The sequence below is a fragment of the Amphiprion ocellaris genome, chromosome 18, assembly GCF_022539595.1.
Source record: "Amphiprion ocellaris isolate individual 3 ecotype Okinawa chromosome 18, ASM2253959v1, whole genome shotgun sequence".
Taxonomy (NCBI): Eukaryota; Metazoa; Chordata; class Actinopteri; family Pomacentridae; genus Amphiprion; species Amphiprion ocellaris.
In genome coordinates this window covers 15028998-15054743 of record NC_072783.1, presented here as the reverse complement: position 1 = coordinate 15054743, position 25746 = coordinate 15028998, and the positions used below count along the sequence as shown (strand labels likewise).

The following is a 25746-nucleotide window of genomic DNA, read 5'->3' as shown; positions in this document are numbered from 1 at the left end:
CAGGCAGCTCTGACCTGAAACATATTCTACTGATTTGTCTATTTTACTCTATACGGGACTGTGATTTCCAAAACAAACATCATGATGTCTTCGAAAACTCTTGAACTTACTGATGGAAACCATGAATGTGACGAAAATGTTTACTGAGGTAATGGATAAAATAAGAATTGGGGTTCTGTTCTCATTGACTTCTATAAAAGTAGACTTCTTTTTGCATCCAGAAAAGTTGCCCCCTGTTGGCTGTTAGATAGAACATAGGTTTAGGGCACTTCAGCGTTGTCTTTACTTGACAGACCTGGAGGGAAGCTCTATCTTTTATTTACATGTGCATGGAATAAAGAAAATATGTGTTTTATTACTTATGAATTTAATTTTATAAAAGAGAGAGATGTATTTGTTCTGTTTAATGTACATAGTCTTGCTTTGGTATTGAAGTTTGAAACAGGCAGTAGTGTCTCAAAGATGCATTGAATGTTGTATTGACATCTATTGGCACATGGTTTGCATCCCTTGTAGTACTATATAAAATAATATTATATATTCATGCCATGCCAACACCAGTACATGTGTATTTCTTTTCAGATAATTTCTATTCATAGGAAATAATCTCCATTCATTATATTTTTGTTGCTCCCTTAAAATGTCAAGTACAAATCTAGATGTGACTCTCAGTATGACTTGCTATTCTTCACAATGATGTGTTGTAGCTGATAAGTAATGGTGCAGAAATGGTACCATAGTGATTTGTTGCTGTGGCGAAGCAAAAGCATTCCTCTCTTACAAAACATGACATGCAGTAATTAGTGAAGCCTGCTGTTACCCGATGCCAACAGATCGTTGACCAGAACGAGGAACTTCTCATCTGCCACTTGGGCGTCAGTCATTAGGAACACTGTGCCAATATTCTTCACGCCAGCTTTGATGTAGAGGGATGCCAGGTCACTCTGGGTGACAGAGAGAGAGAAGGAGTTGGAGTGGGAGAGTGACACACATAATGAGATTGGGCTGTAAGAGGGCTGGAGATTTGTTATTTTGCAGTGATACATGCCGGAGACCTGTGTCACTGTGAGGATACTTTGTGGATTATCAATAACAGTTTGTTCATATACGATAGGAATTACGTCTGTATCTCCGTCAAATACACCTCCATGTTAAAATTTGAACCAAAATGTCACTTGGCAGGTAGATCTGTATACATGAAATTAACTTTTCAAGACAAAATATGAGACTAATTGACTTCTTCATATGGATATTTTTACAGTGGGGTACGTTCGGTGAGTAATCCTCTTCAAACCTTTAGGTCAGTGATGCCATAGCCTTTTCTCAAGGTGATCTGGTGAACCTCCAGATTGGAGATGAAGGCAGCCAGTCGGGTCAGACACTGCTTGCCACTGCCGCCCACTCCGACCAGCAGCGCATTGCCCCTCGGAGACTCCAGGATTCGATTTATACGGCAGCTACATGTGGAGGAGCAGACAGACGGGGGAGGGAGGAACAAGAGGTGGGAGGGAGGAATCAGTGGAAGGGTGAGATAAAAGATAGGGGGATGGAAAGCTGGATAAAGACAATCTCTGAATCATAAGACAAACAGAAAAAGACAAATAAACACAGGTAGCCTCTGTCTGTTCCTCTCTCTGCTTTAATACTGCCTGTTACTGCTATGTACATTACACTGTTTCATTGAGATGTACAACAATAGAATGGATTTAGCATTAGACAAAATTGGACGGTGCTTCTGAGAATCTTCACACCTTCAATAAAACAAGATGAGTGTTCCTCTTTTCTCCTCATTTTAACTTAATGAACTGGTTTCATTATCATTTTTTGCTGCTCTATTTGTGTTGCCAAAAAGGATCACAGAACACCCCTAACCTTTTAGCTTCCATCATGTTTTAGGGAGCAACAAATTTCACAATTTCACTATAGTTGAGCTAACAATTGAAATTTTATCTTTTACTCTTGAAATGACAGTTCAGCTATGTAAACTTTTAACAATCCTACCGATGACTCAACAGCTTTCAGTGCTGTTAGACAAAACATTTTTGACATGGACTAGCACTATAGTTGCTTTCATCTAGAACACTTCATTTGGCATTTATATTCATCTCTAACCCTGCGGCTACACTGAATCTGTAGCGTAAGTGGAATGTACACTACCGTTGAAAAGTTTGGGGTCACCCAGGCAATTTCATATTTTCCATGAAAATTCACACTTTTATTCATGTGCATGAACTGCTGAGCATGTGCACTGCAACCCCTGTCTGTGTAGACTCTCAGGCATCCAGGCCATGGTAACCTGACCTGTAATGATCTAAGTATTATGTTCCAAGAAGCTTCTAAACAGAGGGGAGACTGTATGACATCACTTATTAGGTACTTATTACATTGTCTTGAGATCTCTCACTGAGCAGTTTTACAACTTCTCACACCTTGAGCAATACAAGTCTTTGGTCGTTATTGGACTGCAAGCGTTGTGATTTGGAGATGAGAATAAAACCCTGGGATTCCCCACCAGTCAGAACTGAGCAACCCTATTGGATGACAGGTGAAACGTCCTTAAAAATCAAAAAAATTGAGTTGTATTCTGTGGAAAAACTTAGAAATGTGCTTGTAGTGTAGTGCATTCAATGGATGCAAAGTTTTACAGAACCCAGGCATATGGGTTCTGTAAAGCATCTCGAGACATTTTGACTGTAATTGGCGCTATATAAATAAAATTGAATTGGATTGAACTGAAAAGTTGGAGCTGCATGCAGATGTCCACAGAGAAGTCTGCATGGACTCTCACAGACTTAGAGAGATGATAAAAGATACGTCACACGAACCCTAGTAGACCTTTGCAACTCATGGAAAGTGTAATACTGGTCTTCTTCTTCAAATGACAGTTCAATTGCTTTAATTTCTTTCACTTCAACTGCTTTTAAATTCACAGGTCAACTACAGCAAGGGTTTTCTCCCTTTACTCCAGCTTCCTCTCACTGTCCAAAGACATCCATCCATCCATTATCTATACACCGCTTAATCCTCATTAGGGTCGTGGGGGGGCTGGAGTCTATCCCAGCTGACTCAGGGCGAAGGCAGGGGACACCCTAGACAGGTCACGTCTGTCGCAGGGCTACATATACAGATAAACAATCACACTCGCATTCACACCTACAGGCAATTTAGAATAATCAATTAACCACAGCATATTTTTGGACTGTAGGAGGAAGCCGAAGTACTCAGAGAAAACCCACACATGCACAGGGAGAACATGCAAACTCCATGCAGAAAGATCCCGGGTAAGCTGGGGCGCAAACCAGGGGTTTTCTCACTGCAAGGCTAACCACTATGTCACTGTGCAGCCCCCTGCACAAAGACATGCTGAGGTAAATTGGTGATTCTAAATTGTCTGTAGGTCTGAATGTGAGAGTGATTGTTTGTGTGTATATAAAGCACTGTGATAGACTGGTGATCTGTCCAGGGTGCTCCCTGCTTTTCACCCTAAGTCACTTGGGACAGACTCCAGCGACCCTAATGACGATTAAGCAGTGTATAAATAATGAATGGATGGAACTATTACATCAGTTATTTTAATGAGTCCGACATCAGCTGATGATTAAGCTATAAGCATATATAAGCATATATAATTCTGACTGCTTTCAACTCTTACCCACCAAATGTTAATTCAGCCAAGTCATCAGCTGTGGTTTCACCTGTAGGTCAGGGACCTGTGAACTTTGTGCTACATACACAAGCTAGATTTTCTAAAGCCAGAAGAAGGAGCAGAAGTCTTGTTTCCTCTCAGACAACTTGAATTACAATATGCTGAAAGGTTATGAAGTCATGTTTCCAAATGATACCAAAAAAAAATACTTAGCTTAAGTTTAAAATCAGAACTTACTTTCTTGCTTTGAGCAATTATACTTTAACTGCTGCCATCTACTTTCAGGTAACACCTCAGCTGCAATCAATGCCTCCATTTCATGAAACACCTGAAACTATTTCAGTGATTTGACTGAAACTGGCACTAATACTCCTTTGATTACTTCTGCTAAAACTAGATTTGCATGTACAATCAAATAAATGTCCATATGACCTCCATATTTGACTTACAAAGAACTGACGGTTTTTACAGTTATTTTTATGAGCCTTATCCATTAAATGATGAGAACCTGCTTTTGTATCTATCTGGTAGATAATTCTGCTCCATGCCTGCATTTTAGAAAACACTATGTTGAATGACAGTAGGTGACAAGCGTTTAATCTATAAAAGAACAGAACTTTTCAAAACAAGAACATGATATTAAAGATGAAAATAGCTCAAGAATGTAATTTAAGAATTCACAGTTTCTTTCACAACACAGAGTTTTTTCACCTGCATACATTCACCCTATTTACTAGAAACTACTCCCTTCTGATGTGACACACATATTATCTTATAATATGTCTTACATTATTAAAGCCACCACAAAATTTTTATATTTTGTTCACATCACCATTATTCTATACGGTTGTTACTATCAGCAAATCCTATTTTGATTGCATTTGCATCACATTCTTGATTGGGACAAAGTGAACTACATTGTGTGGTTCATGGGAATAAAGCAATGCATCACCTAGTGCAGTGGTTCCCAACCTGTTTGCCCCCGCCCCCGCCCCCCAATAAGCTTTTTTTTTTTTTTTTTTTTACAAAAAAAATCCTTAAAATTATGAAAAAAAAAAAAAAAAAAAAATCAAACCAAGAGTTGTAGTATGACCAGCAGGAGTCTGTTGCTGGCTACAGTAAATTTGTTGAATATTTGTGTCTCTTCGCTGTTTGCAGTGGTTTTGCATTTTGCAGACGGTCCCTGTTCACTCGTCGCACACCCGGCTGCTCATAGACACCAATGTTATTTCTGCAGCTCGAAAGACAGCTACTTTTGATTAAACTGGGCTTGTAGCACATTGTCTACCTTACAATGATGGAAAAGAGGCATCGTTTATGTTTAGACAACGTATATTTAATGAGTTATTGATGCCGGAAGTCCGAATTTGTGAATATCTTTCCGACTTTACCGAACTGTGTTTTGTTTCCTGACGTCGCCGTAATTCGCTGGCTTCATGCTGTCATTTGCGAGCATTTCACCACAAATAACATAATTCTTTCTTGTCCTTTAATAAAACCAAATTTAAGGTAACTCTCGAGGTATAGCCGGAGTTTGTAGGTACCGTTTTGCGTTTCTCAGACACCGTTTCCGTCAGTAATTTTCTAACTGCACACAAACCAATAAATCAGGATGAACTAGCGAGCCAAGCTGAAGAAAGTGTGGAGAGAAGTTGAAAGGTCAAGGAGGTGTGGCCATCGAAGTAGCAAAGGATTTTTGAAGAAAGACCAAATAAATGTGTTTTAAAAATGTTTGTGAGTGAGTCTGTTACTCTAGCTCCTTCAGTGACAGACTGCTTCACTCGCAGTGTCTAAAGGAGAGATACTGCAGGTCCTTCCTTCCTGCTGCAGTCAGACTTTACAATCAAGCCTGCTCCCAGTAGTTCAGCTCACCCACCCACAAACTGTGCAATAAAAATGTACATAATTATGCTGTGCAATTTCATAAGAATGTTGCTGTAAATATTGTATTTTTCTTCTAGAAGGAGAAACTATATCTATGCACTGTGTGCATTGTGTGCTGCTCTCCTTTTTATTCTGTTCTATTTGCTGCTGCTGTTATATTGTAAATTTCCCCGCTGTGGGATCAATAAAGGTTTAATCTATCTTAATCTATCTAATTTTATCCAGAATGTAAAAATCTATTTTTTATAACATCACAGCCTCAGAGCAGACAAAGCTACGCGCCCCCCCCCCCCCTCAGATTTCTGGCCCCCAGGTTGGGAACCACTGACCTAGTGCACTCACTAATGAGCTTTTAAATATAATAAGAAATAATAAAAATAAATATAATAAAGGAACTCTGGCAGAATTGAATGACACATATCAAGCATTAGATGTGTACTCATTAGTAAGATTAATGTATTTGGTTTTAGTGTTTTTCATAGCATTTGGTGATGGCAAAAAATCTACAGAATATCGTCAGCTTTAAATTTTTCCAGATAAGCTTATCAGCAGGCCAGGTTTCTCTAAGCTCTAAGAGAGATCTAAATATTTTGGTCCAAAAATTTTTTTAGACCGAACTCTGCATTCTTATTAGGCTGTCATGATACAGTGTATTGCCAAAAGTATTCGTTCACCCATCCAAATAATCAAAATCAGGTGTTCCAATCACAAGAAATACGTACTTACAGCCTCTTGTACACGTCTTTGAGCTGTTAATAGTTCACCTGAAATGTGACTTTTTCTAAAAGAAAAGAAAAATGCAATATGTGTAGCAGAGTAGTTTTTGTCTGATATGGTAAGCATCAGTAGCTACACTATATTGCCAAAAGTATTCACTCACCAATCCAAATAATCAGAATCAGGTGTTCCAATCACTTCCATGGCCACAGGTGTATAAAATCAAGCACCTAGGAATGCAGACTGCTTTTACAAACATTTGTGAAAGAATGGGTCACTCTCAGGAGCTCAGTGAATTCCAGCATGGAACTGTGATAGGATGCCATCTGTGCAACAAATCCAGTCGTGACATTTCCTCGCTCCTAAATATTCCACAGTCAACTGTCAGCTGTATTTTAAGAAAGTGGAAGTGTGTGGGAACGACAGCAACTCAGCCACCAAGTGGTAGGCCACGTAAACTGATGGAGCAGGGTCAGTGGATGCTGAGGCGCATAGTGCCAAGAGGTCGCCAACTTTCTGCAGAGTCAATCGCTACAGACCTTCAAACTTCATGTGGCCTTCAGATTAGCTCAATAACAGTGCTTCAGCAGAGAGCTTCATGGAATGGGTTTCCATGGCCGAGCAGCTGCATCCAAGCCACACATCACCAAGTGCAATGCAAAGCGTCGGATGCAGTGATGTAAAGCACACTGCCACTGGACTCTAGAGCAGTGGAGACACCTTCTCTGGAGTGACGAATCACGCTTCTCCATCTGGCAATCTGATGGATGAGTCTGGGTTTGACGGTTGCCAGGAGAACGATACTTGTTGGACTGCATTGTGCCAAGTGTAAAGTTTGGTGGAGGGGGGATTATGGTGTGGGGTTATTTTTCAGGAGCTGGACTTGGCCCCTTAGTTCCAGTGAAAGGAACTCTGAATGCTTCAGCATACCAAGACATTTTGGACAATTCCATGCTCCCAACTTTGTGGGAACAGTTTGGATCTGGCCCCTTCCTCTTCCAACATGACTGTGCACCAGTGCACAAAGCAAGGTCCATAAAGACATGGATGACAGAGTCTGGTGTGGATGAACTTGACTGGCCTCAACCCGATAGAACACCTTTGGGATGAATTAGAGCGGAGACTGAGAGCCAGGACTTCTCATCCAACATCAGTGTGTGACCTCACAAATGCACTTCTGGAAGAATGGTCAAAAATTCCCATAAACACGCTCGTAAACCTTGTGGACAGCCTTCCCAGAAGAGTTGAAACTGTTATAGCTGTAAAGGGTGGACCAACGTAAACCCTATGGATTAGGAATGGGATGTCACTTACGTTCATATGCGAGTCAAGGCAAGTGAGCGAATACTTTTGGCAATATAGTGTATATGCTGCTATTTTATTTATTTATTTTTCCGATTTGTCTGTCTCCACGTTTGACATTCTCTAAAATGGAACTGTTGATCCTAAAATACCTGGGATCCCAATTGATTTCCTTGACAGACAATAAAGAGACTGACGAAAACCTTTTTTTTCTCCACTCTGTATTGTTCCCAGCATTTCGAACTTCCACTCACATGTGAGCCATGGCGTCCTCAAACAGCACCAGGTTTAGGGTGACGTTGACCTCATTGTAGCTGTCCAGCACCTCCAGCAGGACTTTATTGAGGCTGCTCCAGGACTCTACAGCCATGTACCTGGCCTCACCGAGCCCACGGGCGAAGTGGCAGTACAGGTTCATCTCCCTGGTCTGCTCCAGAGTCTCCTCCATGTCCTCAGGGAGGGATGCACACACACACACATATTGCAGTGGTAAACATACAGAGCCACACACTACCCCTGTCAGCATAACATTTGAGTTAAGCTTAAACAGTCTGGACAGGGACACAGCTGAATGTCACAGCTGCGCAGAGGGTGACCTAGTTCATTTTTACCCTGGCAACTGTTGGGCTCCGAACCTTTTACTGGAGACATTTTGTATGTCTCTTAGGAATGCATTTTTCCTCTGAATACAAAAAGTAGCAGTAGGGGGCGATGAATGATGTATTTTTTTGTACAAGTTCATATCTATATTATGCTCTGGTGTGGTTCTCATTTTCATGGTATCAAGTACACTTTCTTACAGTCAAAAACTCCCTACAGTTTCACTTGTGTGTAAAAAAAAAAGCGAGAAAACATGCTACCTATTACTCTGTAACACGGGCAAATTGTCACAAGTTTACATTAGGTGCAAGCTGTGAGTAATATATTGTAGAGTGGGCAGGATTATTCTCTCCACTCTTTCCGTGGGTGAGTGTACACATATACTTGTCAGGTTCTTCACTGTAGCATGAGTAGTGGCATGTGATAGAGCCAGAGAGTGTAGTGAGAGAGCAGTGGACAGAAAACCATTAAAATGTTTTCCAATTTGCCGGACTGACAGTGCAGACCCTGACAGCCAGCCGCCATACCATGCTGATTAATATTCTCTCGAGCTCTCTCCTGACCCTCAACACCCAAACATTCCTTTTTCTGTTCTCCTCTTTCTCTTCGCTGTGTTGACCATTGATGTCCAGGTCCAGACAGAGCAGGCAGCGTAATGATTCCAACTCCCCATATCCTCACCCCCCACTCTTGTCTTCCTTCACTGAACTTTGTAAAACTCTCACCTCGAAAAACTTTTTCACTGTGTCTGCCTGCAGCTTATCAAAGACCTGGAAGTCCTTCTCCTCCACCAGCTTGTCTCTGTAGACCCGGTTGGACTCGTGCAGGTAGATTTTCAGCAGGTCCGGAGGGGCTTTCAGACACTCGCCGGTACAAAAGAGAATGCCCTGGGCAGAGAGGGAAGAGAAGAAGGCTTAGAGTTTCATTCCAGAGCCTGATTTGGCCCATTTACACCACAACAAGGTGGGAAATACAGCACAGCCACTGCAGGTAAATCAATGGATATTGAGTGGACAAGCTGTTAGTAGTTGTGTCAGGGAAACTCAGAAAATAATGGCAGTGCTTGTCTTTCATCTCACTCTCTTGGAAGTACAAATACATGTGGAGAAGTTCTGTGGGCAGGTGTTGGATGGACAAATTATGAAAAATCAAGGAAAAGGAAAACATGTTTATTTTCAAACAAGAACAAAGCTGTGTCTCAAATTCCTCCCTATGTACTGTATAGTGCACTACATTTAATGTCAACCATCATAGCCGAGTATTCAGAGTATGAATCTTATGCTCTATGCAGTATACTAAAAGTTGGAAAAGAAAAGCATATCCATCACATATTTATATGTAAAAGTATAGCTGCCGTCATTGTGGCTCATGCTATCATATGATTTAATCATCATAAAATAACAGATAGTGTCTAAAGAAAAAAGTTTGCTCATGATTGTTGGTTACAATAGCATTTGTGGTGAAATTTCACACACTACTTTCAGAGTCTGAAGGCACAAAAGGAAAAATATGTATGAGCACAATTATATAGTGTGAATTTGAATGCTTTAAAACAGTGTATGTGATGGCAGGGAGATTGAGGTAGGACTGAGTCGAGGTCCCCACTTCTTTCTCTTATTAAACAGATTTTTTGAAAATTATTTTGCCACATATATGTGTTAATTTAAGTGATTAACCAATTAAATGGATAATCTAAAAAATCTATTTGTTTACATTCATAAGTAAATTTTATCTTTCAAAGGCCAGAACTTGTCCAGCAAAAATTTAAGGATCAACAAATTCCATCCAGTGGTACAGACCTCATGAAGGTGTGCACCTAATTCAATAGCAGTCTACATATTTACAAGTCAGTCGGATTCATCTTATGGGGACAGTGACTGTTTGCACCAGAATGTCTGCAAATTCCATTAGTAAATTAGTAAATGTGGAGGTATTTTATTAAAGATATTAAGATTAATCTTCTAAAAATTGGAAAGGAAACATATCCAAGTACAGTACAGTTGCTTTTCAACTTCAACTTCAATCATGGTCATGTTACCTTGATTTTTTGTAAAAGAATCACCAAAAAAGACTCTTTAATGTCAAAGTGAAAACAGAAGTAACTTCAATAATTAAGAATATATAATGTAAAATAAGTGATATTCACCCTGTTAAGAGCAATTCACTGAAGTCAACATAGCTGTTTACCCACCTGGTCCTAGAAGTCACACAATTAGTGAAATATAGATCATTGGAGGACAATGAATGTGTTTGAAGTGACTGAAGTATGAAGACACCTGTATCTTGCAGGTTCGGTCACTGATGAGAAGATTCAAATCCGTATTTTCTTTTTATTGTTGTTTGTACATCATAATGTCAGACAATACACCAGCATGTTGCTCTAACCAAATAAAAAGAACCCCGTGGCACTTCTCTGCACTACACTCATCTGCTCAATGTCTCATGGCATTGAGCAGATGAGTGTTTAATGAATGATTGATTGTTAATGTGTCTCTAGAGGAGGGCTGTGTGACGTAGCAGCTTTCCCATAGGGACATTCATGATGCAGCCAGGCGGAACCTGGCACCATCTAGGTGCATCACATAACAGGTGACTTATAGGGTGTGGAAGGGGACAGCGAGGCGTCAAGGCATTGTTTGTTCTCCTCTGTGCACTGCCACCTAGGAGGCAGAGGCAAGCAGATGTGTGTTTCCAGCCCCAGAATTTATTATAATCAACAGACTCATCTCCAGGGGTAAAGCCAGCTGAATCTGATCTTTCTTCATATCTGAGAAGGCTGAAAGTGACAATTGGCTGCTAAATCCACTGTGTAATGGTGCAGATGGGAGGTGCGCTGTGTGTATGGATATTTGCAAGGCTTTGTGTACTGAACATTCAAACTGAGCTAGAATTGTCGCCACTACTCTAGATTGATGAGAGAGTGTGGACGATCTAATCCTTTGACTTTTAATATATCTGCCTTTTTCTACTTCATTTAATTGCTCAATGGTGTCAATCATGACACCCCCGCATTTATTGTGTACAAGCGTGCCTGAACAAAACAAAACATCATGTGGCACTCTAACTCTATATAACAGTAATATTCACTGCACCAGTCAAACAAATTGCAAAGCGCTAACAAACTAAGAAGAGATAGAACTTTGTTCTCCTTCAGTCCAGCTGACTTTGACAGACTAACTCATCCTCTCTGTCCCTGATCTTTCATTGCTTTGTTCAACTCAGAGGAGCGGGATTAGAGAGTTTTGGATGTCGGCATGTATCTGTCTGTCTGTCGAGCTGTCCACAGCAGGCACGCTTTCCTCATAGCCTGACAGCTGCTCTGAGCCCCAAACAATATTTCTCCTGTAACAAATGTACCCAGCTGACTATCCATTGAACATCATGCAGACATATTGTGCAGTCAGTGCAGTTTGGCTTCAGTCTCTTGTGAGTCTCATGTACTCTTTCTTTCTCTCCCTAGTCTCTGTCCTCCTCTTTCCCTCATCTCCTCCCTCGCCTCTTGAGCTTCGAGAAACTCGTTTAAAGTGACGCGGAGAAGACAGGCCCACGGATATGCCCGCTGGTCATGGCAGAGAAGAACATTGGCAAACAGAGTTCGTTGACAACATTACCAGTAGGTCGCCAAACTGTTTGTCTAACCCTATTTGTGGAATTTGGCTACTGTACTTCATTTAAAGAATGTCTAAAGATCAATCCAAATTCTCAGTGAAAGCAAGGATTTATGGAGACAGGGTGTATGAAGAGGATAGACAGACTACTGTAAAAAATAATAGGGCTGGGCACGTTAATGCGTTACTGTGGCGTTTACGTATCAATTAATTAATGCCGACAATCATTTTATAGTGCGTTAACGCAGTTTTGAAAAATTATTATTGTAACAAACTGATATTGTTGTTGATGTTGAGGCTTCAATGTTTATTGTTCAGTTCCAGATTTACCTAATGTCAATGAACGTGCCATGTTTAGTTAGCTCACCTCTGATTGGCTGAGAGTCAGCACTAGTGTGTGTTTTTCCGTGGCAGTGTGTGTATCGAGCGCGAGAGAGCTGGGAACAGCAGCTAATTCTGGAGCTAAGTTATGGGGTTTTTGTAGTTATTCTGGCATTGGCTACGGCCCACAGTAGCCTGTGTGAAGGTTCAATAAACCAGCAGAGAATCAGATAAAGTCTCACTCATTCATCACAGAGGGATGTCATCATGTCTCACCCAAACTAACAGTGGAGGGAGGCTTCGGCAGACTGGCTGTATTCAGCGTATGGGAGAAATAGAGATAAACTAAAACAAGACAACCTAACAGCTGCAGAGAAGTAGTTAGCTATAGACTGCATTCTGATTAGTTTTGTCGAAGATGTCGGTCGGAGGATTAACGAATGGCGGCACGTATGCGCCTCAACCTGCATCATGAAGGTTTTTTGTGTGACGACATAAACCAGGATGACAGTCCCCGATGCAGAAGTCGAGTCCGACCCAAGGTCTTTTGAGCTTCTTCCCATGATTCCCGTCACTCTCCACTGTCCTATATAATAAAGTATAAAAAGGCCAAAAAAAGAAGTCCAAACATGGACTTCACAGACTAAAAGGTCTTCTGCAGTCAGTCCCAGCTGTGGACTTTTTCACCTCACTAACAGGACAGCTGCTACTGAACATAGACTGTTTCTGCTGTTCCCTGATAAAAGAAAAATGTTTCTGCTGGTGCCAGAGAAAAAATAAGAATACAGATGTATAAATGTTAACTTGCTGTTGCTGGGAAGGTTCCTGTTATAATGTTATGATCGTGGCTCTGGACTCTGAGGGTAACTTGTTTTTCTATTATACATATATATGTGTGTGTGTGTGTATATATATATATCATATATGTGTGTATGTGTATGTGTATATATATATATATATATATATATATATATATATATATATATATATATATATATATATATATATATATATATATATATATATATATATATATATCAAACCAGATAAAATGTTAATGCCATTGGCAAATAACTCTGGCTTGATTTGATTACATTAATGTTTAAGCTGAGATTTATAAAAAATATTTTAACTGCTGCTGTGTGAAGGGAATACTGCTGTTAAAAAGCACTTTATTTGTTTAAAGTGTTTGCAAACCAAATGTTACTGTATTTTTGTTTATATAGCAGTACTTTAAAAAATAAAAGTGCAGAATACAGTACTTTAGCCAGTACTCATTATTTAACTGTATGCATAACAATGTGATTAATCGTGGTTAATTGCAGGGAAAAAAGAACAAAAAAAAAACGTGCAATTAATCGCGATTAAATTTTTTTATCGTTGCCCAGCACTAAAAAAATAATAATAATTGGCAAGGGACAGTTAAGCAACAATGCTACTTACTATTCAACAAAGCCCCCTAACCTGAGAAATTTGTAAGCAAATAACAGAAACAAAAGTCTCAAGATCCTGTGTGTTTCTAAACCCACTTCTTTTGTCACATTTAAAAACACCTTTACAAAGACTGCTGCAGGCTCACACAGAGCCTTTGAGCTCAGCTTTCTGGCTCATTAAAGTTGATCATAATGAGACATTTTCCTTTGGCTACATCTCCAAGTTCCAAAGTTAAAAAGTTAAAAAAAGCCCCCCAATTATTTCAGCTGAGAAAAACGTCAAGCCAGAAAACACTGACCGACAACCACTTATGCGTCAAGCTCAAAATTAGAGGAAGCGTTTGTACTGTCATGGCAGATGCTTTCCCACTTCAGAAGGTGCAAAAGCACAGAGGTACAACAGGGAAATAGGAGCTAAGGCAAAGCTGTGAGCTGTGAGGCTGCTCACCTCTTTGCACCCGTCCTAAGGTGTTAGTGCCAGGAAAGAAAACTTCAAACAAGCTCCAGAAGTCCCTTTACCTGCTTTCTTTGTGTTTTTCTCTGCAGAACAGTAAGAACGTTTTGACGCTTCCTTTCCTCGTTTCCTTTCTGTGGTTACTAGATGAGTCTAGTAACTACAGAACTAGACTCATCTTGAGGTGCAGCCAACTGAAAAAAAAGAAGACTGACAAAACAGGCAGAATGGCCTCTTCAAATGCAAGCTTCAAAGTGTTATGATGCAGCTAAATTCCCTGTTGTTTGAAGGCAGTGATGTGCGTGATCGTGGGCCTAGAAGGTAAGTCTTAAAGTCATCAGGCCTTGAGCTTGGGAATGGTGAGAAGGCTTTATTGTTAAAGTTCAGAAAGCTCAAGTCTGCCACAAATGCCTCAGTGAACTGAAAATGACGTGCTTGTTAGATAGTCTGTCTTTCTTGATGGCTGACAACTGACAATCACACCCACATTATGCTGTGATTTGCCAGGTGTGGGGCAGAGATTAAACACCTTCCTCCGGCTCTTCTTTTATTCTCCACATAACTACAGCTGTTTGGTGTGAACTACTGAGTGTAACATAATGAATCCCATAAAACCACAAATGTCAGTGTCATGGTGGTCCTACAGGAAAAGTTAGGAAAGTCGTTATGATTCATCATCCTTTCAGTACAAATATTTTACCAATCCATTAGTAGTTGAGATAAACTACAGGTTAAGTGAAAATGTCTGTGTTATGAGTGAAATATCCAAATAACTGGATAAATTCCCATTAAATTTCCCATTACCAAAAGGATGAATTGTAAAAACTTGGGTTCCCAAACCTTTTCTCTAGTGCAAATCATCAGGTCAAACTTTTTAATATGACTGATTCTTTGGATTGTGATCAAGCACCTGCAAAACTATTGAGAGCCCCATCACACTCAACTGCAGGTAAATATGGAAGTGTGTGTATGCAAACACAGTTTTTTCACCCAGAATTTTTGCACTTAATTATCACTGGACGACAGTGCTGTGTAGTGTGTGGTGTTCTGGACGTCTGCAGTGTGTAGACTATATCCTGGTTTCAATAAACAATATTGTCAAAGAATCTGAATATTAATTATTTGGACAATTTAGCATGACAGTAATATGGAAATCCATATAACATTAACAATGAGATATAGTATGTAACAAAAGTGAGTACACTAATGTGCAAATCACTTAAATGTCAAATAATTTGAAATTACACTGAGTGTACCTCTCATTAATGACACAATTTCGAAGTTGACAAGTAGAGTATTTCCTCTTATTAACAATTAAAAAAAGGACACTTTAGACAGACTATGTTCACAATATAGGCCATCCAAAAAACAACAAAAAATCTGTCAAAATGCAGTTGCAGCAGGAATCCAGAGGACTAGATTGAACCATAGTGCCACTAATTAGAAAAGCAGTCCCTGCCCTCAAAATGACCCCAGAGACAGTGTACTTCCCTCTCGATCTGCATAGCTCTGAACAACAGATGGACAGATCCTTCAGACTTGGCACAGAGGTTATCAGTGAAAATCAGAGTTTCTGTGACCATTTAGACAATGTGAAGGTCACTGCATAACATCAAATGCTATGGACAGCATCCAAGTAAAAAAAAAATCTTGTTTACTCTTCGGCACCACACTGCAAGATTAAACTCTGCTAAAATGTACTAAAAGTGGCCTGATGAATAAGGGAGAACATTCTTTGTTCAGATGAGATCAAGACAAAGTTGTTCATCTCAGATGGGGTCCAACATGTTTGGTGTGAACCTGGCCAGGCCTATCACAGAAAATGTGTAGTCCTGACAGTGGAGCACAGAGGTAGGGGTGTGATGATATGTGGCTGCATGAGTGCAAAAGGTGCTTGGAAGCAGACATTTACAGATGGCAACATGAATGCTTCCAAATATAGCCAAGTAGTGGTAGATGACTCTTAGGCAAAGCTTCTGCAGACATTCCAAATCAATTTCTCTCTGGGACAATAAAGTCAATTATCATTGTCATTGCTTTCAATTTAGAGAAAATAATGAATACATGTCGGTGTGCGAATGAAAACTAAGAACAGAACAAATACACATATATATGTGTATTTGTATATTTGTGTATTTGTATTTGTGTATCTCTACATACATACACACACACACACACACACACACACATATATATATACATACATATACATACATATATATATATACATATATATATATATATATATAGAGAGAGAGAGAGAGAGAGAGAGAGAGAGAGAGAGAGAGAGAGAGAGAGAGAGAGAGAGAGAGGGGGGGGGGGAGAGAGGGAGATAAACAGATAAATATTGGCACAATATTAGATTTAGATAAGAAAGTTATCACTGCTGTGCCATTTGTATGCAAAACTGCACACAGCCTTCTCTCAGATCAGAGATGAGATGATACACATTAAATGTTCCTGCAGACTGTGGACTATAGCTACTGTAGAGTAGAATTATACTTATGACACGTGTTAGTGGTTAAGACTGGGTCAGTCACCTTACAAAAGTATCTATGAATTTAATGTAGATAAACAGATTTAAGAGGGTTCTGTGTGATGTGTCTCTGCCAACTAAAGCCACAAATCTGACCCTACCTTTATGACAAGATGTGGCCTGAGCAGGTTGTAAAGCAGAATTACAGAATGTCTGCTAATTAGTATAGACACAGTCTGAGCAGCACATCCTCCCATCTCTGCATATTTGTTTGGAAGCAGGAATGGGTACAACGGCAAAAGACTCGGTGGAAGATTGCAGAAAAACTCTTTGCTAATGGCCTTTTTGGATTTAGTTGCCTGTTTTGTTCGTCTGCCTAGTACTCAATCTGTCAGTGTTTCCCATATACTGATTTATTTGTGGCACCCAACCACAATATCAACACTAACTGCCACATATTGAGTTTCTATGTTTTTACTACCGGTATGTAAAATGGGTCAAATTTTATGTTATCCAAGAGTAGCACATTGATTCACACAGGCCTTTGGCTCCCACACTATCTCTCCTACATACACAAAGACAATGAACTCACCTGTGAATGGCTCCTCTTTGAGTTTATTAATGGTTAGGATCATGAACCATTCTGCAAAAAAATTGTCTAAAACTGATGTAATCAAGTTAACTTTGTTGAGTTCGTCCACCTACTGCATGTACTCAACACAATACTGTCAACCTGGCATGCCCAACTCTGCAAATAAGTTGTTGGTTTGCATGTAAGGAGCCTGGCTAGGAAGGATAGCCAGTGGCCAAGGGCCATCCTGGGACAAATGGTGGTGGGCCACTGCATCAGTGTGCTGGTGGAGCATCACAAAATCCATAAAGTTATAACTGGCCCTGTCTGTTTCTTTACCTGTCCTCTCTGTGTGCCTGTCATACGAGGTGCACATGAGGGCCTGCTACAGGGATGAGCTGGGGCTGAGCTCACTCAGCAGTAATCCACCTGCACCCACTTGACCTGAGCATTGACCAGTGTTATTAGCTATCTGATTAATCTGTTTCAAATATTTCCAGGCTTTAACCATTGCTACTGTGGCAGCTGAATCAGCAGGAGAGGGAGTCAGGAAGAGAGGAAGAGAGAGGAGGACAGCAGGCGACATGTATATGTTTTTCTGTCGTTTGACACAAATAAAGCAACAAAACTGTATGTATTGTTCAGTTATTAATATGTTACAGTGACTTTAGGGATTTAAATATTTGCTGGGGAGAACCTTATACATAGCATTAATTAATTTAAGTGTGTACCTCCTATGACTCCCCTTCCATCCAAGAAGTTTTTGCTTTTAACTGACTTCCCTTGTTCATGAGTTGTTCTTTAGAGTCCACACTGTGACTGACTCCTTTTACATTCCACATAGCCATGTGATCCATTGTCATTTTATCAAATATCGATTAGTGCAGCGGTAAAGAGGTGAATATAAACTTGTATAACATTATACATACACTACAGTTCAAAAGTTTGGGGTAGAAATGTCCTTATTTTTGAAAGAAAGGCATTTTTTTCAATAAAGATAACATTGAATTAATCAGAAATACAGTCTAAACATTGCTAATGTGGTAAACAACTATTCTAACTAGAAATGGCTGATTTTTGATGGAATATCTACATAGGGGTACAGAGGAACATTTCCATCAACCATCACTGCTATGTTCTAATGGTACATTGTGTTAACTAATCGTGTTGAAAGCATGGACTGTATAATACAGTCTATGGTTGAAAGGCTAGCTGATGATTAGAAAACCAATTGTGTTAGCACATGAATAAAAGTGTGAGTTTTCATGTAAAACATGAAATTGTGTGGGTGACCCCAAAACTTTTGAAAGGTAGTGTATATGCTGTCTACACACTACAGTATAATAAGAACTCAGGACCCTCTTTATAAACTCCTAGATGAAATTGTGAAAAATGAAATTCGTATAGCTGAGTGGCTTAAAGCATATACACAGACTGCGTTAAAAGAGAGAGCCTGCCCTCCATGAAACCGTGGAGGACTCTGACAGAAATATTGCCCCAGAAGCCTCTCCCTTGTCAGCCTCTGTGCTCTGATATTATTTTCATTTAGACACATTAAATCATCACTAACAGCCGTGGAAGTGCAAATCCATTCTATTTTCTGTTACACTTATTTCAGACTTATTTCTAGCTTTCAGAGCCAGCTCGTAAATCAATAATAATTTAGATGAGAAATTAGTTATAGAAGCCTGCTTCTTCCCCTATGAGAAGCAGAGCTGTAGAAACAGAGACCAGCATAAAATTACTAACACCAATGAAATAAAATAAAGGTGAAAAGAGTCAAACTTTTTTGAGGTAACTTCTGGTATGTTACTGTGATTGGTTAACCTGTTTTTCTTAATAAAAGAAAAAATCCTTCAAGAGCTACGTGTGTGTCACCTGGAATATGTTGGAGAGGTCTCGCAGGTTGAAGATGTAATGAAACTTGACTGCTGTGGGGAGGAAGGTGGAGGAGACGCGCTGGTGCAGGGCCAGGACTAACTGGACCAGGGTGGGGCAGTTCTTCTGCAGGGCAGCGCTGAAGCCCTCTGCTCTCAGGTGTTGGGAGAGGATGGAGGTGTAGATGGTGCTCAGGGCTTCAGCTCCAGGAAACGACAGGGCAAAGACTGAGAAATGCCGCTGTGGAGGGAGAGCATAAACAAGGGAACAGTAAACATGTTGTTCCTCACTAATGATGCATCCCCTTCCAGACTAAAACCGAGGGTCACCTTGTGGGTGCTTTCAGCAGCAAGTATGACTTTAAAATTCAAATATGGCTGTTTAAAAGTTTGTGTCATGATTTCTTTTTATGATTTATGTCAGGAATTGATTCAGGCATTCATTCCATGTGATTAATTCTATGTATCATGTCTCCCTCAGCACCCAGTCTCCTGCCCACTACACCTGCCTCACTTGCTCCCAGTAGGTCAATCAGTCCACCTGTATCCACTCCCTCAGTCTGTCTGCCTCCAGCCCTTCAACACCAAGCTGCCAGATTGTCTGTGTTGTTTTATACCATAGCCTTCCAGCAATTTGTTTCTCAGCTTTCTTTTTTTTTTGGCTTCCTTTTTGGAATGTCTACCTTAGACTTGTGTTTTGTTTTTCTGCCTGCCTCCAGTGTTCTGCATTTAGGCTCCACCTGTCCAAACCCGATAGTCTGACCTCCAGATACATTGAATCAGACTCAGCTGATATTTGTAGTGCTAATGTGTTTGCCACAATGTTTGCCCCGTATTCTGTCTTACTTTGTGAGTTTGCACTATAATTCATGTATATTGTGACCATTTTCAGCAAATTCACAAAAGTCTCACATGTTGCTGGAATGTGTTGTTCACTTTTTTTTTTAGCTCAAAACACCACAAAGATGGTTCATGTTACCATGAGTGTGGCTTGTCCTATCCTGAACTTCCAAGCTGTTTCAGTGTCTGCTTCAAATGCAGCTGAGCTGCTGCTGCCCACACTTGCTTCAGAAGATTCTCTGCATCTGGGATTGACAGTGTGTAGCAAAACAGCTGACCACATGGCAGCTGACATAGATGTGTGTAAGACAAAGATATTCTGTTGCTTTTAACTTTCTGTCTATGCAATCATTTTGCATGGAAATATTGCCAAATTCACAGACAGCTGTTATTTTTAACTCATCTGTATAGTGAGTTTGTCAGCAGCTTGAACAAGGTCATCTCAGCATATAAACTTCCACAAAGCTCTGACTTGTGGGGATATGTAGAATGCTAACAGTAAAGTTACCCACACAATAGCTGTGTGAGGTGCTAACACGAGGATGTTTCTATTACTGAGTACACTGCTATCAACAAAGACAGTGATCTACAGTCTTCCGCTCCTCAGATGCTGGGAGTACATGAAGACAGCCAACAGCAGAACAATTGTGCTTTGTTTGTGGCTGTAAGAGTTAGCAGAAGCAGCTTTAGAAATTACAAAAACCTGAAAACCGATTTTTACCCTAAAAAATATTTAAATTCTTTACCTTTGGAATACTTTGATTCCCTTCACTTGTCTTCTACTACTCATGACAATATCCTGTAATATCTTTGTTTTTGTTCTCTGAGTGGAATCTGATGCTCATTTTCCTGAACCCAAATGCAGCCTAGTGCCATCTTTCTGAAATAACCCTGTAACACTGTATCTTTGGTAATTACTGATTGTTTCTGTTTAACATTACTATGTAAACTGCTGTAAGATGACATATGTTATGATTTGGTACTATACTAATAAAGTAAAGTGAATACTTTGTAGTGGTATCAAGACACAATCTAATTTTTCTGATGACAGTACAGTGGTAGAAAAAGGTTTTCGGACACCCTAATGCATTTGTAAAATATTGTATTAAGAATTACTCTTAGGTCTTCAAGTGCAATTTCTTTCAGTACGGTCACAGCCAAAATACTAAACAAATCCTAAAAAAAGCCATTAAAAACTTTAAATTGATTGGTTCCAATAAAATACATAAGAAATTTAGAATATTGGGTCATTCTGGTATCAGTGATCCACAAATGAAGTTTGTGCTTTTTATTAAAAGATACAATTTTTGTTGCAGTACTTCATGTCTATATAAAGCCAGCACATTTGAAAGTTCTTCAGAGACAAAAATGACTTAAACAAGGAACCTAATGCAGGAAACATACTTGAAGATATAGATTCTCAGCCAGGAAGGTTACAGCTGCCACCAGACAGCCAGGAAGTGCAGACGCAGTTCTTCAGCATTTGGATACACTCTGCAGAAATACAGACCAACGAACAGTTTGGAAGACAAACCAAGCTCTGGGTGTCCAAGGGTTCCTTCAACAAGAAATGACCGCATCCTGATCCCCTTGTGCAGGGAAAAATCACTTAATGACATCACAGGAGCTTTAGCAGCCGTGGTCAAACCAAACTGGTGTCTAGTACTCCACCCGCACTGTACATGGCCGACTTTTAGATCATGGCTTAAGGTCCTACAAGGCTGTCAAGAAGCCCCTGATCAATGAGAGACAGAGGTTAGCCTGGTATTGTTGGGCCCAAGCACACAAGAACTGGACAGCTGGATATTGCAAGAAGATTCTGTGGTCAGATGAGTCCAGTTTCCAGCTTTATCTTCCTTCTGCATGTGAGGGTACTCAGAAGGCCTGGCAAAGCACCACCTCCAGCATGTACAGTACCTTCTGTTAAGTGGTAGAGGCAGTATCATGGTTTGGGGATGCATGAGTGCTGCTGGTGTTGGTCATCTCACTGTCTGTGATGGCACATTGAACTCTGCCAAGTATTGTGCCATTCTCCAAACCCACATGCTCCTTTCTGCATGTGCACTGTTCCGTCAAGGTCAAAACTGGATGTTCCAACAAGATAATGCCTCTTGCCACACATCCAGGGCCAGTAGAAGTTGGCTGCAGGAGCACATTATCCAGGTCATAGAGTGGCCAGCTCAATCCCCGGACATGAGCCCCATTGAAAATCTGTGGTGAATTATCAAAAGGTCTGTTTCAAAGCATAAACCAAAGAATTTAGAAGAATTAAAAGCAGTAATTCAATAAGAATGGGACAAGATTACCCCTCAACAGCGTGAAAGGCTCATGGGGAACATGCCAGTCAGGATTAGAGCTCTACTGTGTGCTAATGGCAGGACTACTACTGTGACGGAGAAGGAGTCAGAGAACCCAGGTGCAGACACAGATAGTGGCCGACAGGAGGTTCAAGGGAAGAGGTTTTTATTTTAACAAAACAGGAACTAAAACAGTACAGAAAATGGGTAACCGAACAGGGGGGAAACTAAACCAAATCTATGCTAAATAAGTCACAGTACTAAAACCAACACTAAGATTACAAAAACGGAAGTCTACAAAACTAAAGTGAATTAACAAAACTAAGCCAAGGGAATCCAGGGGGCAGACTGAGACACGACAGGAAAAACAAGCTGGAGACTGAAGCAGGGCTAGCAAGAATCCAAAAGAAGCACTGAGTCCAAGTGAGGGAAATCCAGTGGAAGGAACAAAAACAGAGTCCAAAAGCAGAGTCCATGATGGCATGTGGGTTACTGAATCTCAGAGGGCAACATAATCTAAGAAGGGATTGTGAATCTATGATCCGGCAGGGAATGAATGGAAGCATGGACCTTAAATACTGGAGGTGAGGTAGAGAACTGGTGAATGAACTAATTACTGCAGGTGACACTCATTGCAGTAATCAGCTGATGGCAGAATGCAGGCAGGTGAAACAGGGAGAGCAGGAGGGTGAGTGACAAGGAGAGAGAGAGAGACATGAGGGAGAAAGGAGGAAAATGGGGAAAAAGAGGAAAGAAGGGCAGGGGCTGGGGCAGGATCATAACAACTAAATATTAATTTGAAGATGTGATGGTTTATTTATTTTTTGTCCAGTTTTGAACACATTATCTGCTATTGTTACTCTGATACCGAAGATGTTGAGAACTGACATATTGAAACTGTCATGAATTTAGTTTTGTTACTTTTTCTGGTAAACAATAAACCAAAAAAATATAATTTGTTATTTTTTTGTTATTTGTTTTTTTTTTAAACACAAAAAAGATTTTTCCAAAAATATTTCATGATAATATTTGAGATTGTGTGAAATTTTAAATGCGTCCAAAACCTTTTTTTCCAACATTGTACATGTCTTCGAGTTTCTAGCACAATATAAATGCAGAAGGTGCAGACAGCCTCTCCACCTGTGACCCAGCAAGCTTCTCTAGTACCTCCTTTTCTACTGCTGAAAAACTAGAAAGCTAATTACTGTGGCAGTTCACTTTTTTTTTTCTTTTCATACATCAGATCGCTTCAGTTTGTGATATTGTGCAACCTAAAAAAATTAACAAGAAATTAATGTGCCATTACCTCCGGTCAAATCGGTGTCATTTCATAAATGCTGTATTATTGTTATGTTGAGACTTGGTGGAAAGTATGTTTCCTTAGTTTGGTCAAAATCTAATCAACTCTGCATAAAGGACCACGCCAATGAATTAATGGACAACTGAACCAACGGAGAAAAAAAGCAGTCAAATAATGTAGTGGTCCAAAGAGTTACCAAAAATACTAATGAACAAATGATGTAATGTATAATGGTACCTCATTTAATCTTGGGAGACAAGTATTAAGAAACGACTGTCTATGATAGCATGTGCAAGGTGAATGAGTGCACATAAAACCTCAGCATTGAGTTGCATAACCAGTGGAACACAATGTGCTGGGAGGCCAAGCTTTGTGTGTGTGTGTGTGTGTGTGTGTGTGTGTGTGTGTGTCTGTGTGTGTACCTGAAGTCGTGGATTAATAGTGAAGCTGCCAGCTGTGGGGTTCATGCAGGACACGTATTGAATGTTGTGTATTTCCTTTAAAAGCAGCTTATTACGGTCATACCTGGGAGAGTGGACACACACACATGCCAAAAAAAAAATCATTAACAGCTCTGTATGCACACAAACACCCACACATGCCCTTGCTCACAACCTCACACAAAGACACACACCTACACACAGACACACACCCACACACACACACCCACACACACGCACACTTTCTCCGTGCTTTTGCCGATATGGATGCCTCAGCTCCCACTTAAGCTGGCGTGGCTCAGTAGCATCCTCCTTCCTCTCAATTTCATACCTGAAATCCTCCTAGCATATCTCTAATGGGCTGACTGTGTCTAAACCAGTCAGCCTGTGTCTGACGCAGTGGAACCATGTTTAGAATGGCCTCACTATGTCAGAGAGATGAGCAACAAAATCCTTTTTCGAGGAATCACACAACCCTGCTCCCATATTTGACTTTTGACACTCATAAAATTTGTAGCGTATTGATAGTGAGGAGGGGATCACTCTGAATGCTAAAAGGAAGGAGTTTTCAGTAGAAAAGCTCCTCTGAATTATTAGGGTATTACATCTATCAGCTGCTGGCACTCCAGTTTCTCAATGATCCTTTCCTGTGTTCATACATGGAGAAATTGTCTGAAGCTGTGCATCACTGAAGCAATTAAAGTGAGGAATAGACCCACCGCTGAAGTGATATTTTCTAAAAATCACCACTAAAGCCACAATCTATGCATAGTGTTCCTTTTTCAAACAGCACAGGCATGTACTTATGCTTGCTCATACATATATTCTGCATAGCTGCATGTCAAATGATGGAGCCCTACCAGTGGTTGTAGTCCATGTGTTGGCGTATGAGTGCGTGAGGCTGGACGGTTCCGTATGCATCCACTTCAGGCATATTCATGTCATCTATGAAGTAGATCAGTCTCCTGCTGCCTGGAGGTCCATAGTTGCGCCCTGCTTTCTTCTCAAGAGGCTTTTCCAACACGGCTGTGTAGGAGATGAATGATGGAGCAGAGAGCACAAATGTGGAAAAGAGAGAATCAGTGATTGAAAGGTATAACTGAATAGCTGTATTTATGGAGTAGTTAAGAGCTGAGGATTCAGGGGTTATGGTGGGGAGATTCGATTTCGGTTGGAGGATGTATAAACCAGTAGCTGTGTTTCCATAATATTGTAAAGTGAACTTGACGTGAACTTTTTTATAGTAGCGAAAAATTTAAATAGAAGAAAATCTGATTCGGGTTTGTGTGCATTCACTGTTTTAAAGTGAATAAACTAGATCGCACAGTGTTCTCAGAGGGTAATGATGTAGGCCACATGGCTACACATGCCTGTAATAAACAGTGCAAAAAGCTGGAAACAAACCAGTAATTTGCTAGTGCTAAAGACCTCGAAGAAAAAGACGAATAAATGAAGAAAACTTGCTGAAATTGAGAGAGGTCTTGAGGGATTATGAATCAGAAAAGTTGTATTTGTTCTTTCATGCGGGCTGGTATGAGCCATGTTTCATGCTGTCCAGAAAGTAAAGGTGGGTTTCAATATCCAAACTACAATATTATGTAGCATAGCAGCAAAAGATTTAGTATGTTTCAATCCATACCCCAGTATGTCCCATGTTTTTGCCAAAAATACACTGATGTCTTTCTACAATGCAGTCAGATTTTGCAGTATGTACACCAGCAGGCTTTTCTGGCCCATTCCCTGTGCTACAAACAGGTGAAAGCACATTTCACGATACAGACTGCGAAAGTAAAAGTTACAGGAGCATTATTATGATATAGCGTGTCTTAATTACATACACACTGTTTGAAACTTTGTGAGGGCAGCTGCACTACATATTGAAAAAGTATGCAGTTTGGAATGTAGCCAAAGATAAAGGCAAAGAAGAGAAACAGATGATCAGCCGTGAGTCAAAGTTTGCTACAGGAGAACTTTTTTGAA

General features: G+C 40.2%; 1 protein-coding gene across 1 annotated transcript in view; it reads right to left on the bottom strand.

The window, feature by feature from the left end:
* dnah9 (dynein, axonemal, heavy chain 9) overlaps positions 1–25746 on the bottom strand; it is a 248565-nt gene that overhangs the window by 101711 nt on the left and 121108 nt on the right. Inside the window, exons 45-51 of the mRNA XM_023276189.3 lie at positions 24627–24792; positions 23749–23851; positions 18891–19130; positions 8875–9036; positions 7804–8000; positions 1295–1457; positions 821–944 (exon numbers count right to left, since the gene is read on the bottom strand). Coding sequence (XP_023131957.2) covers positions 821–944; positions 1295–1457; positions 7804–8000; positions 8875–9036; positions 18891–19130; positions 23749–23851; positions 24627–24792 — 1155 coding nt within the window. The remainder of the gene's footprint in view (positions 1–820; positions 945–1294; positions 1458–7803; positions 8001–8874; positions 9037–18890; positions 19131–23748; positions 23852–24626; positions 24793–25746) is intronic.